Genomic DNA, 17,575 nt, shown 5'->3' with positions numbered 1-17,575 from the left:
ACCTCTATGGATATATTCATGGGGAAAATGATCACACAAGAATAATCTCTCATCAGAGAAAGGGCACTGCAGCACTGCTTGGATGTCTGCGTCTCACTTCCAGTTCAGGTGGGTCTGCATTAGCACAGGCTCCCAGCAGTGTGCAGTGGTCTGATAGGTTCCTGAGGCTGATTCAAACTCACTATTCCGGGCACAGACTATCTGGAAGCAGGGAGTGCAGAGCCTGATGAGAGCCCTTTCAATCAGCCAGTGTACTTTCCTACCTCAGTTAATGAGACATGTACAAGCTCAAACTCCAAAGTCTGAGTATTTTTAAATGTCTGTCTTCCTGAAAAGCCACACTGCATTCACTGTTCCAGGTCCATCACCTGCATATGTTGAATACACTTAGGACCTAGCACCACTAAAATGTCTAATCCAAGATGTCTCAAAACACAGATTTTGCTACAGCTTATGAGCCCTAGTGTTCAGAAAAAAAAAAAAAAGTGTGACATCCTTTATTAGAGTCCCTCCTCAATTACAGAAAAGAAGAAATAAACAAGGTTATGTGAAATATCAGTCATGGTTCTTGATACTAAAATGCAGGAAGAGAAAAATAAATCATCACAATGCTGCTCTTGGTTGTTAACTGCAAGGATGAATGAGAACTTCCCTTTCCAACCCATTATTACCTTCTCTCCTCTTATGAAAACAGATGTGTGTGCACTCATTCATGCTTTGTTTGTTCCCTGACATAACATTGTTAATTTGTTATATTTCTCTATATAGAGAGGATTTTTTTCTTTGATTTTGATTTCATGTTTCACCTATAATCTTGCTGAGAGTGTCAGTCTCTGGAGCACCTGCTCATAAACCAACACACTTGGGCACAAACTAAAGGGCATTTCTGACATTATTGCATATTGAGGGCTGGTTAGCTTGGGAGAAAAGAAAAGATGGGGGTATCATAGATGTATAAATGGGAAAATCCAAGTCTCTTGATTTCCAAATAAAATATTAAAGGCCCACATTGATATACAAGTGATGGATAATTTAATTGTTCAAAGGTACTCATTTTTAAAGAACTTTAATGTGAATATACACAAAACCTCATTTCTTTAATAAATGAGCTCCAAACCACAAAACAGGAGTTTCCTGTATGTTATATCTTGTTTCTGAGGCCAGAAAATATTTTATATGCTGAAAACTTTAGAAATGAGGCTGTGGTGGATGGAGTCCCATAAACAGTATATCTCTCTATTTGCATAAACTCACATTTCTCTACTATTTTTTAACTTTATGTATTAAGGATTTAGGTGACATAGAGGCACTATTATTTAGGTTCTTTTATAGACAGAAAAATCAACATGGCATATCTATAGTCATAACAATTAGGATAAACGGTCTTAATATGCTTCATGAGTTTAATAATAAATGGAGAAAATGTGGGAAAGATGGACTCATTACTCATTGTTCTGTGTACACTACGCTCTTCACTTCTTTTTCTAAAGAGTCCATCATTAACTAGGAAATCACCATCAATGACCTTTCCCATGTCACTCTGTAGGTGGGGTCAAACACAACTTCCTTTTCCTTTTATGTATACAAACGGATACTACACTTACCTAAGACATCTGGCATGGTCCTTATTTCTTGTAACAGTAGTGTTTTAAAAAACAATTTATTAAATTAACTCGATGCGGTTCAACTTTTATACTTAATGAAAGAACTTCAAATAAAAAAAGAATTCATATAGCAGACCATGCTTCCTAATTAGAGCCTCAGAATATGTAGTCACTGTGCTTTTCTATACCTTCAGATTCTTGTGTAGCAAACAGAAAGGGATCATAAGCTTTGCAGGAATGTGCTGGAGGTACTATACCTCCGCTCAAATTACTCTCCTTCATTATGTCATTGAGACGCATTTAAGAAATCTCAACTGACCCATGAACAAGTTATGACTCAGACCAGGCTTCCTACCCCATTCTCCTGCTAAGTGGCTTAGACATGTCAGACACAGCCCTGTCTCTTCAGTTGTTACCATATTCTCCCCCAAAAAGGCGATATAAAAATGTTTGTGCCCATGTTATCATGCCATCTGACTTATTTTACTGACAGGATTCTGAGTTAGTGTGAACTGGCCAAAACATTCCAGTTATAGTGCCAAGCCTATTAATGAAGACCTGATAGGAACTTATTGAGTGTGTAAGTGACAAAAACATGGATCAAAAACAAGTTCCATTCATTATTACTTGAGGCAGCTGTTAAAATGTTTGACACCTACTCTGTGCCGTACCAGCCTAGCTACACAGATAACATCTCTGCCACTGGATAAAGACAATTCCTGAAAGCCCAGCAAAGTATGTTCAAACTGTATAACTCTGTGGTATGGAAAAGTCAAAATCTCTTACCTTGCATTGTCACTTTTGTTGGTTCTGAGAACAAAGGAATGAGCAAGAGGTAGATAAGGTAGACAAAGGACAGCCCGTTGTATCGGAATGCACACGCTGTGGGTAGGAAGAGAAAAGAAAGGGAGAAGGTCATTAACACTGGCAGGCTGATGGAATTAGGGGTACACCACAACAGTGCAGGTGATAGTACTGGATACTGCTGGATCAAACAGTATCACTACATAGATATGTCAATTAGAACCAATAATCTGAGATTAATTCCACATCCATCACCATGCTGAGCATGATGAGAAACAGAGAATTAAAATACATGGCCCCCCTGCTCTTAAAACTACCCAGAAAGTATTAAAGTTAAATAACAAAACTATTAAAAGTAATGACAGCTACAATAATTTGTTAAGGGATGTGCAATATAAAGAGATGTAAACTGTGACAACGAAATCATAAAATATTGAGAGGGTGGATAACAAAGTGCAGGCTTTTATATCAGTTTAAAAGAGCCTGTCTATGACTATACTCATAAAATGCTTTATATAACCCTCCTGGTAGCCACAAAGCAAAAAACCCCAGTAGATGGACAAAAGATAAAAGTAACAAATCAAAGCATATCTCTCCAAAAAAAAAGCAAATCACAAATGAACACAAGAGAAGAAGAAAGGAATAAAACTTAGGGAGGCCAAGGAGGGTGGACTGCTTGAGCTCACATGTTCAAGATTATTCTGAGCAAGACTAAGACTCCATCTCTACCAAAAATAGAAAAACTATCCAGGCATCATGATGGGTGCCTGTAGTCCCAGCTACTTGGGAAGGTAAGGCAAGAGGAACACTTGAGTCCAGGAGTTTGAGGTTGCTGTGAGCTGATGCCACAGCACTCTACTCAGGGAAACAGAGTAAAACTCTGTCTCAAAAAAAAAGGAACAAAGACCTCCAAAACAGTAAGGAAACCATTAACAAAATGGCAGCAGTGAGTCTTTGGCTATCAATAATTGTCTTGACTATAAATGGATTAGTAACCAATCAAAGAGCATAGAGTGGCTGAATAAATAATAAAACAAAACGAATTATAAAACATGGTGCCTACAAGAAACCCACTTCACATTTGAGAACATGCATAAAGTTAAAATGATGAAAAAAGATATTCCATGCAAATGGTAACCTAATCAAAAGTAGCTGTACTTAGATAAAATACACTTTGTCAATAACTATAAAATGAGACAAAGAAGGTCATTATATAGTGATCAAGGGGTAAATTTATCAAGAAGTTATAACAGTTCATATATATGTACCCAAATTGGAGCCCTTAAATGTGTAACTCAGATATTAAGACATATGAAGGAAAAGACAGATTGTAATATAATAGTAGGTGATTTCAATATTCCACTTTCAGTAATGAACAGATCAACCAGACAGAAGTCAATAAGAAAACATGAGACTTTAACTACATTTAGACCAATTGAACCTAATAGACATATAGAACATTCCATCCAATAGCAGCAGAATACATATTCCTCTCAAGTACCCATGAAGGATCTTCCACAATAGAAAATATGTTAGGCTACAAAACAAGTGTCAAGAAATTTAAAAAGACAAAAATCATATGAAGTACCTTTTCCCATCACAATGGTATAAAACTAGAAATCAATAACAGGAAGAATTTCAGAAAATTCACAAATTCATGGAAAATAAGCAACATTTTCCTGAACCAATAATGTATATGTGTTCTGTCATTGACAAAAATGTTGTTATGCAGTGCATGACTGACTGGAAATGGAAAGATAGTCCAGATTCATAAATTGGAAGAATTAATATTGCTAAAATAACCACCATACCACTGTTATTTACAATATTACTATTGAATACACGAGATACTGTCTTTTCCATTCTTCTTAGTAAGAAGAATGTTCTTCAACTCCATCTAGTATCTACCCAGAAAAAAAGATCATTTTACCATAAGTACATTTGCAGCAGAATGTTTATTGCAGCTCAATTTACAGTCACCAAGATGTGGAATGGAATCAACCCAAGTACCCATCAACACATGAACAGATTAACAAACTGTGGTATCAGAAGACCAAAAATCACATTATAACAAAGATATTTGTACCAGAATGTTTATTGCAGCCCAATTCACAATTGCTAAGTCATGGAAAAAGCCCAAGTGCCCATTGATCCACGAATGGATCAATAAATTGTGGTATATGTACACCATGGAATATTATGCAGCTTTAAAGAAAGATGGATCATGATCATGTTTACATGGATGGAGCTGGAACATATTCATCTTAGTAAAGTATCTCAAGAATGGAAGAAAAGGTATCCAATGTACTCAGCCCTACTATGAAACTAATTTATGGCTTTCATAGGAAAGCTATAACCCAGTTATAACCTAAGAATATGGGGAAGAGGGAGAGGGAGGGAGGAGGTTGGGCAGAGGGAGGGTGATTGGTGGGATTAAAAAAAAAGAAAAAAAAACTGTGGTATATGTATACCATGGAACACTATTCAGCCATAAAAAAGATGGAGAGTTTATATCTCTTGTCTTTACCTGGATGGAAAGGTATTTCTTAATGCTGTCTGTTGGAGCTTTGTACAAATTGCCTCACTTACTCCTCATTTAATGATAAGGACACTCAAGCTAATAGTCAGTTACTCAACTGAATTCTCCTGGTCAGGATTTAACTGAGTTATAATTTGAATTTGATTGGTGGGTTCCAAAGTCCATATCAACCTCCCCAGGGATGTGCAGTGTGAGCACCCCGTCTCTGCAGGTTCCCATTTCGTCCTCTATAAAATGGGGATAATCATTGTCTCTAACTCATATAGATTCATTACAAGGAATAAGTGTCACTTGGTTCCTGGCCTTACCCAGTTATTTATGAAAACTGCTCAAAAAACCAAAGCAGTTATCATAAATATCCTTTGTATTCAATAAGGAGAAGATGGTGTTCAGCATTCCATGTGGGAAGATAATGAGTACATTATGTTGGGGGCCTAACTTGGCCCCACACAACCTTTCCACCTCTCCCTCCTCCTTTTCCTCTCATCCAAGACAAAGGACACAAAATACCTAGTCAGCCCCACCCCTGAAATTCCTGCTAAAGGACCCTAACCCATTATAGCCCTCTGGGCAAATGTGGAATTTGCCTGCCCCCTACAAACTCATATAAAAGTGGTCTCTAACTGCCCTGCCCAGGTGGGTCACCATCCCTTTTCAATAAACCTGGCCTGAACTTCTCCACTCCTCTTCTCATCTCTGGGCACCACTGCAACACCTTTCACATTACAGCACTTCAGTAAGGAATTTTGTTAGATGAATACAGAATAATAACAGATGGAAAGGAGTAAGTATAAATTTGGGGGAATTGGGGATGAAGAGACTAGTTTAATGGATGCACACAGGAGAAATGTTGAAAGAAACACTGGTAGTAAAGAATAAGGAAAGCAGAGAATAGAGAGTTGACATGTTAAACAATAATATGCCACTGATAACTTTTGATCAGGAGAAAACATTTTAGAAAGATGAATCCAGTGATAGGGTAGGTGGGAAGTAAAACTTAGCAACTGCATTAATTAGGATATAAATGAGGACTTGGGGTGGGTTGGTGATGCTGCTAACTTGAAACATCAGCAGGTGGAACACAAAAACATTTTTCAAATAAACATAGGCAGTATGAAGAACAATTACGTATAGAAAGGTGAATACAAGGCTTGCAATCCGGGTAAGAATGAGGATTATTGCCATGGGAGGGGGAGAATGTAAAATTTAAGAAGAAATGAAATAAATTTCAACTCACTGATGGAAAATCTTTTGGAACTGGTCAGTACACAACACACAGACAACATTGCTGCGTAATGACTACCCAGGGAAACAAAAATCAGCCCTGAACAGAGATGTTAGTTGAAATGACACGAAAAGATGAACTCTCCAAAGGCAAGGGCACTAGCCAGAAACGCAAAGGAGAATGGCACGTTCCTTGGTGTGAGTGAGGGGTCAGGAAAGCTGGTCCCAAGACGTGGAATGGAGTCGACCCAAGAGCCCATCAACGCATGAACAGATTAACAAACTGTGGTATATGTATACCATGGAACACTATTCAGCCATAAAAAAAAAAAGTCTGACTTTTATGGAGAGTTCAAGAGAAGTATGAAGGGAAATACCAAAACCAACTGTTTTGGGTTTTGAGCAGTTATCATAAGTAACTGGGTACGGCCAGAAACCAAGTGACGCTTATCCCTTGTAATGAAAGTGATAAGAAGTATACTTCAAGGCAAGTATGCAGGGAAAATACAGCAGAAAAGATAAGACAGTTAAGCAAAAAACCAGGAAAGGAAAGTCCAGCTTCACAAAAGGAAAGGTTTTCGCAAAGGAAGTTTACTGTAACAGGGAGATTAATTGGTCATAACTGTCAGTAAGGATGTCCTTGCAGGTCTGCAGGAAGGTTTGTGCCCAGGAGGAAGATAGGAACTGAAAGTGTGGAAGTACAATAAAAGTGCCACCAGAACCAGGAGCAGGAAAGGAGACGGAAGCCCCTGATAGTCAGAGGGGAAAAGGGCTGAGCAGAGGAACCCAGGCGGGAGGGGACAATGCCTTAGTGCTCTTTGTGATGGAAATGCTGAGCGGCTGGAACTGGGAGACAGTGCAGGTTGCGGGGCACACCAAGGTTCTAGTAATAGGGTCCCCAGACTAGATCAAGAAGTGCTTACCCGGGCGGCGCCCGTGGCTCAGTCGTTAAGGCGCCGGCCCCATATACCGAGGGTGGCGGGTTCAAACCCGGCCCCAGCTGAACTGCAACCAAAAAATAGCCAGGCGTTGTGGCGGGCGCCTGTAGTCCCAGCTGCTCGGGAGGCTGAGGCAAGAGAATCGCCTAAGCCCAGGAGTTGGAGGTTGCTGTGAGCTGTGTGAGGCCACAGCACTCTACCGAGGGCCATAAAGTGAGACTCTGTCTCTACAAAAAAAAAAAGAAGTGCTTACCCTAAGCCAGAGTTTGACACCTGGAGCACGGTGTACCCCAGCCAAGGATGGGCTTCTGGTGTCTCACTCTGGAAGGTGACAGGAAAAGAAGTAAAATGGGCAATGTGGGGGGCCGTGTGGTGGGGTAGGAGTAGACAAGAAGTCCTTTTTCATAACAAAGGTGCCACATGTGTATTGCAGGTTTTTATATCACCATCTACGTGTTAACCTCTTCTCTTAAAGACCCAGAGCAGAGGGTAGTGCCTGTGGCTCAGTGAGTTACTGAGGGTGGTGAGTTCAAACCCAACCCTGGCCAAACTGCAACAATAAAAAAAATTAAAAAAAAAAAAAAAGACCCAGAGCAGAGAGATGACAGTGGCAGGAAAATGATGCGATACGCAAGACAAAAACACTTGGCTGAACAGTCTCTAGATTGGTTTTCCCTTCTGCTTCATTCTCATCCAGAGTTGAACTTTCTTTTTCTTTCCTTTCTTCTTTTTTTTTTTTTTTTTGAGACAGAGTCTCCCTATGTTACCCTCGGTAGAGTGCCTGGCATCACAGCTCACAGCAACCTCCAACTCCTGGGCTTCAGCGATTCTCCTGCCTCAGCCTCCCAAGCAGCTGGGACTACCGGCGCCCGCCACTACGCCCAACTATTTGTTGTTGCAGTTGTCGTTGTTTAGCAGGCCCAGGCTGGTTTCCAACCCTCCAGCCTTGGTGGGTGTGGCTGGTGCCGTAACCACTGTGCTACAGGCACCTAGCCCAGAGTTGAAATTTCTTATAAAATAGTCTAGAAACATTTGGCTGTTCATTCCACCCACTAATATTCATTGAGCACATACTGTGTGCTGGGCAGTGTTCTAGGCACTGAGATGCATCAGAGAGATGTGTAGAAATGACAGAGATACCTCCCTGCCTTTGGGGGCTGACATTTGGTGGGGAAACAGGGATGAGTAATCAGTATAATAAAAGGTACAGTGGGGGGGAGGTACAGTAGAAGTGCTAAGTCAGGAAGTCCAGGGAGCAGGGGACCCAGGGGTGCGGGTGACACCCCTCAGAGGGTGAGATTTCAGAGCAGAGGTGAGGGACATGATCTGTCCCGTGGGTCCCTGTGGAAGAGTCTGCCAGGCAAAGTGAAAGCAAGCCTGGCTGGCTTGACCTGCCAAAGACAGCCTAGAGGAGAACCGGGTATGCAAGCGGAGTCCTCCAGCAGGTCACACCATGCAACAATTTGCAAGGGACCCAAAGACTTTGGTTTTCACTCTGAGTGGACCCTGAAGTGCCCATTCTCACCCTGGGTTTGAGGTTGCCTAGACCCCGCTATGCTTACAGCTCTATTTCCTCCAGCGCCCATCCTGTGCTCTGAGCTCATATACATACTGTGTATTTCTCCTCATTTCAATGTCCATGGCTCAGTTAAACCAGGCTGCCTGTTACAGACCCCCTTACTGAGCACTGCACACTTAGTACAGGGTCCTCCTTGACAGCAAATACTTTGTGTGTATTTTGCTGTTTCCATGTTTTATAACCTTGTTAAGTCTTCATAATATTCATGATTTAAATATGTGTATTGAGAAAATTTCTGGTGATTAGCTATGAAGGAGGAAGAATAGTACCTGTTCTTGGTTTCCCACATCATGACCTCAGTTACCAATACTTATAACAAAGTCCAAAGAGCTTATGAAAAGGACAAGGGTGGCCCAGGGTGACAAGCAGCCTCTGAAACAGCCCCCAGCATTCCCTACCTCCTAGTATTCATACCCGTGCGTGTGATACCCTCCTCTTTGTGCAGACTAGACTGAGTGACTTTCTTCAGTAAAAGTATTGTAAAAAATACAGTAAAAGTATTGGAGGTGCCACTTCCAAGGCTGAGTTATGAAAGGACTGAAACTTGTCTCCCCTCTCCAGAAGCCAGGTGCCATGTTATGAGTTGTCCTGTGGAGAGTCCCATGTGGCAAGGAAAAAGGTTTCCAGCCAATAGCTAGCCTTCGGCAGTCAGGAGCCCTATGCGTGAGCTTGAAAGCAGCCCCCGTCCATGGCTGTGCCCCAACCTGGGTACACTCGGGTTGCAGCCTGTGCAAGACTCTGAGCCAGAGAACCCAGCTAAGTCACATCTGGAGACCTGACTTCTGGGAGCTCTCCGTGTTTTTTAAGCTGTTAAATATCTACCTAATTTGTATGTGGTAATAGATAATTGATATCCAAATTAAAAAAAATTAATTACATAATGAGCTACTTCCAAAATCTGACTTCATTTCCTTTCCATCTGAAATAATCCCACTTGATTGAGGATAGTAGCCAGATTGCTGGATTCCCTGCTTTACTTTCTATGTGTGAAGATGCTACTCAGGAGCTATCCAAACTTATGCCAAAGTAAATGGCATTATGAGGGCATTAAATATTATTACCTGTGTGAGCTATCTCCATCTAAGGCAAAACGTGCCTTTGAATTTGGCAATACAGTGCATTACAGATGGAAAAGCCTGAGAAGGCAAATAGCAACTGCTCCTTTATTGAATGTGATGTTGCCTTTGTTGGGGACCTGGAGACACTTACAGCACATGACTTACTTCTCACAATGGGCTATCTTCTTCTTGCGCTCAATGGTCCCTGACACACCTCCTCTCTAGGGGTCAGTCAGACAGCTTCCCTCTGTCCTCTGTCTCAAGAATTTACTATTGACATCAGCGTATTCAAAGGAAAAAGATTCTTTGCTTTAGTTAAGAGCACCCTGTATTTACCACCATTTCTACTTGGTTTTAATCACCCAAATTATGCAGAAATTTCCCAGGAAGATGACAACTGTTGCCAGTAATTTCCCAAACAAAAGATCTTATCAGGCCTCAAGAGCTCACACTTAAAAAGTGAGATAACAAGTTATTGAGCAAAACACTTCATAAACATTAATAACTACAATTTGAACAGCAAACACTTGGACTTACCTCATTAATTTCATTTTCTAAAGAAGAAATTTAGCACCCTGTTTTGGAAAAACTCTACAAGTAGGAAAAATAATAGGTTTGACTTTGACAACTTGTAATTTATCAATATAAAAAGAGGGTAAATAAAAAATATAAAATAGTTAAGATGGCCCCATAAGATTTGTAAAAATACTCATGTTGCAATGCCTGTGTAGTAATTTCCCTATTACTATACTATGATTACAGAGAGCTCTGGGCACACTTTAATTGACCATTCTATATTAGCTCAGGTAATAACTTTAGATTATGTTACTAAAGGTCTCAGAGATGAATATTTAGCAAGCTGTACCTTCCCAATACTGTCTCACTATTATAGGCCCAGGAAAGAGTACCTAAAATGTTTAGAACCTCCATTTTAACTAAGTGCATTCTAAATGCTCTTTACTGCCTCAAGGTGCTTTGTTTATTTTAACAGTTTCTAGAGCAGTAGATAGATACACTTCTAAATAAGCAACTTCAATACCAAGTGAAAATAAACGTTCATTAAATTCAGTGATTCTAAAAACTTTGTTTATATTTTTCCTTCTGCACTTGGAAACAATCAATTGCTTTTAAAAATATATTCTCTCCAATTTCTGGTTATTTTATAAATAGAAAAAAAGGGAGAACAGCTGGAAAGTTTTTACAATTGAGGGAAAATTAAACAATTGTAGCTTTTTCCTAAGGAAGCAAAACTATCAAAGAAATAGAGACAGGAAAGAGGCTGTTATGTCCCCTGATTCATTGTCTATTTGTGTACAATTCTTTCTCCCATTATGTGCTCCATATTTTACATCCAGTTAAAACTATAAATGTCTCAGATAGTGATGCTTTAGAACAGTGCAGTCGAGACAGGAATGCTCTCTTCCGCTCCCTCTAGCCTGACCTCCATGCCCACGGGAGGTCTTGCCCCAAGTGCTTCCTTCAGAAAGGTACAAAAATTATTTTTTCAAGAAAGATGAAACCAGACAGTCCCTCCCTACCATTTAGAAAAGAAAGTGGTATGCTTACATATGTAGCATCTTCATTAGATGCTCCATGCGCATCAAAAGACTTTTCAAACATTTATGACACAAAAGGCTAATAGAGGTAATTTTCAGGTAGGAAAATACACCCTCACATTCAGAGATAGTCCCTATGTTTTAAAATTACATTTTTATCCAGAGAAATATAAAAGGTAACGTGGCAAAAAGTGTGACTACGTTGAATTGATCAATCATTATTTCTCACACTTCAAGAAATAGATCATTATGCACGTATTGTACATTAATTTCATTAAAGAAATTAAATGAATATTATCTAGTATAAAGCCTCAAGGAAAACGAGGCTTTCACAGGGTAATAGATTATAAAGATGTAAAGTTAAATTGTATCAGAAAATCATAACCTCTATTCAACATACTAAAACTTCTAACCAAATCTAAGGAAAAATCTGCCTGAATTTTCTACTTTTTCCAAACAACTTCAGATTTTATCAGATTTTATGTTAAAATATGAATTGGAACTGAGGATCAGTAAGATTTCAGTTTGATTTTTTAGCCACGAGTTTGAAGATCCATTGCCTTTTTAATTAGTACAAAAAGGTAGGATTCTGTTTTTTGTTTTAACATACGTACATATGTATCAGATCAAATATTAGTACCCTGTTTCCCCAAAAATAAGACCTACTTACAGGAAAGATAAGATGTCCCCTGAAAATAAGACCTAGCGCGTCTTTGGGAGCACACCTTAAAATAAGACGCTGTCTTATTTTTGGGGAAACAGGGTAGCAGCATTAAACACTACATATATCTCATATCAAATATTAATAACAATATAAAAAATTCTATGACTTTTCTAAACTCATTCTGATTGTCCACAGTTTGCATAGGTTTAAAGAAAGAATAACAATGCTTTTTTGTCTTTTAAGACTTTCTTTTAATATTTTATTCACTTCCTTTTTAAAGGGTTCACATATAAAGTTGTTGTATTTATACATATATTTTTTTCACAAAGTTACTGAACAAAGTTAATATTCTTAGCGTCTGAAGAAATCTTACAGAGTTCTTAGTTAACAAGATAACACAGATTGCCAGTAATTTTGCATTGTTCAATTAGTTAGTACTTTTTCTTATTGTTTGGGATTCACTGAGGGTACAAAGAATTAGGTTACACTGATTGCATTTGTTAGCTAAAGTCCCTCTTATAATTGGGTCCCACCCCCACCACCATGACCCCCCGTCCCCCACCCTCCTATCCTCTCTCCACTTGCTCATTCCCCTACCTCCCCCTCTTACATTAGCTCTTCTGTTCCCTTCAAATTAGAATAGAGGACATTGGATTCTTGCTTCTCCATTCTTCTGATGCTTTATGAAGAAGAATGTGTTCCACCTCCATTCAGGTTAATACAAAAGACGTGAAGTCTCCATCTTTTTTAATGACTAAACTGCATTCCATGGTACACATATACCACAGCTTGTTAATCCATTCCTGGGTTGGTTGGCATTTAGGTTGTTTCCTAATTTTGATGATTGTAAATTGAGCTGCGATGAACAGTCTAATGCAAATTTCCTTATGATAAAATGATTTTTTTTTCTTGTAGGTAGATGCCTAATAGGAGGATTGCAGGATCAAATTGGAGGTCTACATTGAGTTCTTTGAGGATTCTCCACACTTCCTTCCAAAAAAGTTGTATTAGTTTACAGTCCCACCAGTAGTGCCAGCATCTGCTTTGAGACTTTGTGATAAGTGGGGTTAGGTGGTATCTCAGGGTAGTATTGATTTGCATTTTTCTGATGATTAGGGATGATCAGCATTTATTCATATGTTTGTTAGCCATTCATCTGTCTTTTTTTTTTTTTTTTTTTTGTAGAGACAGAGTCTCACTTTATCGCCCTCAGTAGAGTGCTGTGGCTTCACACAGCTCATAGCAACCTCCAACTCCTGAACTTAGGTGATTCTTTTGCTTCAGCCTCCTAAGTACCTGGGACTACAGGCGCCCACCACAACACCCAGCTATTTTTTGTTGTTGTTGCAGTTTGGCCAGGGCCAGGTTTGAACCCACCACCCTCGGTATATAGGGCCTGCGCTCTACCCATTGAGCCACAGGCACCACCCCCTCATCTGTCTTTTTTAGAGAAAATTCTATTCATCACTCTCGCCCAGTGATCTATGGGATTATTGGGTCTCTTTTTGTTGTTGATTAATTTGAGTTCTCTACAGATCCTAGATATCAAGTTTTTATCCAACTCATAATATGAAAACAACTTTTCCCATTCTGAAGGTTGTCTGTTTGCTTTGGTTGTTGTTTCCTTAACTGTATAGCAGCTTTTGAGTTTAATTAAGTCCTATTTGTTTATTTTTGTTGTTGTTGCAATTGCCACAGAAATCTTCTTCATAAAATCTTTCTCCAGGCCAATATCTTATAGTGTTTTTCCCCACACTTTCTTTGAGGATTTTTATTGTCTCATGCCTTAAATTTAAATCTTTTTCCATCTTGAATCAACTTTGTAACTGGTGAGAGGTGCAGGTCCCAGTTTCAGTCTTTTACATGTGGTTGACCAGTTCTCCCAGTACCATTTATTGAATAGGGATTCTTTTCCCCAGTGTATGTTCTTGTTTGGTTTATCAGAGATCACGTGGCTATAAGATGTTAGTTTCATGTTTTTCTATTCGGTTCCGAATGCCTATGCCTCTATTTTTGTGCCAACACCATGCTGTTTTGATCACTATGGCCTTGTAGTATACCAGAAAGTCTGGTAGACTGATACTCCCAGCTTTGTTTTTATTACTGAGAATTACCTTGGCTATACGGGTTTCTTCTTCTTTATTTCAAAATGATGAATTATTTTTTCCAGTTCTTGAAAATATGATGATGGTATTTAAATGGGGATTGCATTGAATGTATACATTGCTTTGATTAGTATAGACATTTTCACAATGCTGGTGCTTCCCAGCCATTAGCATTGTATGTTCTTCCATTTGTTAATATATTCTGCTATTTCTTTTCTCAGAGTTTCATAATTTTCTTTATAGAGGTCCTTCACCTCTTTAATTATGTATATTCCTAGGTATTTCTTTTTCTTTTTCTTTCTTTTTTTTTTTTTGAAGCTATTGTGAAGGGAATTGTGTCCTTGATTTCCTTCTCATCTTGGCTGTTAACTGGCGTATACAAAGGCTACTGATTTGTGGACATTGATTTTATATCCTGAGACATTGCTGTATTTTTTGATCACTTCTAGGAGTCTTGTGGTTGTGTCTTTGGGGTTCTCTAAGTATAAGGTCATATCATTGGCAAAAAGCAAGACTTCGACCTCCCCTGCACCCATTTGGATGTCCTTTATTTCCTTGTCTTGCCTAATTGTATTGGCTAGAACTTCAAAAACTATAGTAATGGTGACTGAGGACAACCTTGTCTGGTTCCAGTTCTATGTGGAAAAGCTTTCATTTAACTCTCTTCAGTGTAATATTAGCTGTGGGTTTGTCACAGATGGCTTTGATCAGATTAAAAAATGTGCCACCTATGCCTACACTCTTCAGTGTTCTAATTAGAAAAAGATGCTGAATTTTATTGAATGCTTTTTCTGCATCTATTGAGAGGATCATATGGTCTTTGTTTTTGCTTCTGTTGATATGATGAATTATGCTTATAGGCTTGTATATGTTAAACCAGCCTTGCATCCCTGGGATGAAACCTACTTCATCATGATGTGTAGCAGCCCATATAGCCTATGGCTAGGAGGAGTGAGAGTTGTAAGAAATACCTGAATAGCTCAACAATGGAACACCTTGGTGCAAAGGGCATGGAGAGTGATTTAGCTCTCTTAACAAGCATGAGAGCTCTCAAGATGAGAGTATTGGTGAATCGGCAGTCTCTACACCTGTGGTGTTGAGAGACATGAAATCAGCCTTATATTAGGCTGAAGGCAGTCAGAAGCATGCCCATTCTATCATGAACTCACTTACTCTGACTCTGTCTCTTCTTCTGCCTGCAGAATGCCAGCACAGCGTCTGTCTGCTGAAGATTATCAAGCTCTACTAAAGACTAAGATCTATCCATTCTAAGACTGCTTTACTCTCTCAAAGACTTTCTCTCTCTCTCTCTCTCTCTCTCTCTCTCTCTCTCTCTCTCTCTCTCTCTCTCTCTCCCTTCCTCCCTCCCTCCAGCTAAAGTAGATAGCCCTCAGACACCTAAGAGAAATTGTTCCTGAGCAAGGTAGCTTAGTGGTCCACATCCAGAACCTAGTTAAGCCAGCCCCAAGACATGGCCCATCCTGGGCCCTGACTAGGGGTGGCAGCAGTGGGATATGACAATGATGAATGATTTTTTTTTAATATGTAGCTGTAATCTATTGGCTAGGATATTGTTGAGAATTTCTGCATTTATATTATTAGTGAGACTGGTCTGAAATTTTCTTTTTTAGTTGGGTCTTTTCCTGGGTTTGGTATCAGGGTGATATTTGCTTCATAGAACATGTTGGGGAATATTCCTTCCTTCTCAATATTTTGGAATCATTTCTGCAGTATGGATATAAGCTCTTCTTTGAAGGTTTCATAGAATTCTGGTGTGAAGCCATTTGGACCTGGGCATTTTTTTGTTGGAAGATTTTTTTATTGTTTCTTTGATCTCAGTTCTTGAAACCAGTCTGTTCAAGAGATCTATTTCTTCTTGACTAAGTCTGGGGAGGGGGTGTGATTCCAGGTACTGATCCATTTCTTTCACATTGTCAAATTTATGGGCATACAGTTGCTTATAGTACTCAGAGATGATCTCTTGTATCTCTGTGGCATCTATGGCTATTTCCCCTTTAATGTTTCTGATTGAGATTATTAGAGATTTTATTTTCTGTTTCTAGTTTATCTGGCCAAAGGTTTATTTATTTTATTTATTTTTTAAAAAAACCAGCCCCTTGTTTCATTAATTTTCTGAATGATTCTTTTGTTTGCTATTTCATTAATCTCTGATTTAATTTTTGTTATTTCTTTTCTTCTGCTGGGTATAGGCTTATATTGTTCTTCTTTTTCCAATTCCATAAGATGGCTTGTGAGTTTGTTGATGTGCTCTCTTTCTGTTTTTCAAATGTAGGCATCTAGAGCAATAAATTTTCCTCTTAAGACTGCTTTTGCTGTATCCCACAGGTTTTGGTAGCTTGTGTCTTCATTGTTGTTATGCTCAAGGAAGTTAATGATTTCCTTTTTTATTTCTTCCTGCACCCAACTGTCATTCAGCATAAGGTGGTTTAATTTCCATTCCTTTGTGTGGGGTTGAACATTTTTTTTGGAGTTGAGTTCCACTTTTAGTGCCTTGTGGTCCAAGAAGACACAAGGTATAATTTCTATTCTTTTAATTATGCTGAGTTTTGATTTGTATCCTAGGATATGGTTGATTTTGGAATACATACCAGGGGCTGAAGAGAATAATGTGTATTCCTGAGCTGTGGGATGATGTGTTCTGTATTTGTCTATTAAACCCATTTGTTCTAGGACCACATTTAAGTCCTTTGTATCCTTGTTTAGTTTCTATTTAGAGGATCTGTCCAGTTCTGCCAGAGGGGTGTTAAAGTCCCCTAGTAGGATGGTGTTATGGGATATTATATTGCTCAGACCCATCAAGATCTATTTCATAAATCTGGGAGCATTTCAGTTGGGTGCATAAATATTTAAAATTGAAATGTCTTCTTGTTGTATTGTTCCTTTGACCAGTATAAAGTGTCCATCTTTGTCTGTTTTAACTTTAGTTGCTTTAAATCCACTTGTATCTGACAATAAGATGGCAACCCCTCCTTTTTTTTTTTTTTTTAATTTCCATTTGCTTGAAATACTTTTTTCCATCCCTTAATCCTGAATCTTGATTTGTCTTTTAAGGCTAGGTGTGTATCCTGGATGTGGATGGCTTGTGCTTTTCTACCCAATAAGCCAGCCTTGTACCACTTCAGTATTAAATTCAGTCCATTGACATTTATTGAGAGAATTGATAAGTGCGGTGGAGTACTATTCATCTTATTTTGTGAAACTCCATTGTGTAGTTTTATCCTTTGCACCATTGTGGAAGCTAAGTTTTGACCTTTAGCTTCTGGGTGTTTACTTTGCTAGTGGTCCATTGTGGTGGTCAGTGCTGAGAACTTCCTCAGTGATTGTATATCCACAAAAGATTTGATTTCTCCATCAATCTTCAAGCTTAGTTTAGCAGGATACAGACTTCTGGGCTGGAAATTGTTTTGTTTAAGAATGTTGAAGGTGAATGACCATTCTCTTCTGCCTTGGAAGGTTTCAGTTGAAAAGTCTGCTGTCAACCTA

At 39.0% G+C, this 17,575-nt stretch overlaps 1 protein-coding gene across 3 annotated transcripts in view; it reads right to left on the bottom strand.

The window, feature by feature from the left end:
• Positions 1-17,575, bottom strand: part of PIEZO2 (piezo type mechanosensitive ion channel component 2) — a 459,894-nt gene that overhangs the window by 382,921 nt on the left and 59,398 nt on the right. For all 3 annotated transcript variants that reach the window (XM_053571827.1, XM_053571828.1, XM_053571829.1), the window contains exon 2: positions 2,391-2,486. In XM_053571827.1, coding sequence (XP_053427802.1) covers positions 2,391-2,486 — 96 coding nt within the window. The remainder of the gene's footprint in view (positions 1-2,390; positions 2,487-17,575) is intronic.

This window comes from Nycticebus coucang, chromosome 19, assembly GCF_027406575.1.
Source record: "Nycticebus coucang isolate mNycCou1 chromosome 19, mNycCou1.pri, whole genome shotgun sequence".
In the NCBI taxonomy this organism is placed as follows: Eukaryota; Metazoa; Chordata; class Mammalia; order Primates; family Lorisidae; genus Nycticebus; species Nycticebus coucang.
Note: the sequence above shows the minus strand (reverse complement) of the source record. Positions and strands in the feature narration are given on the sequence as shown.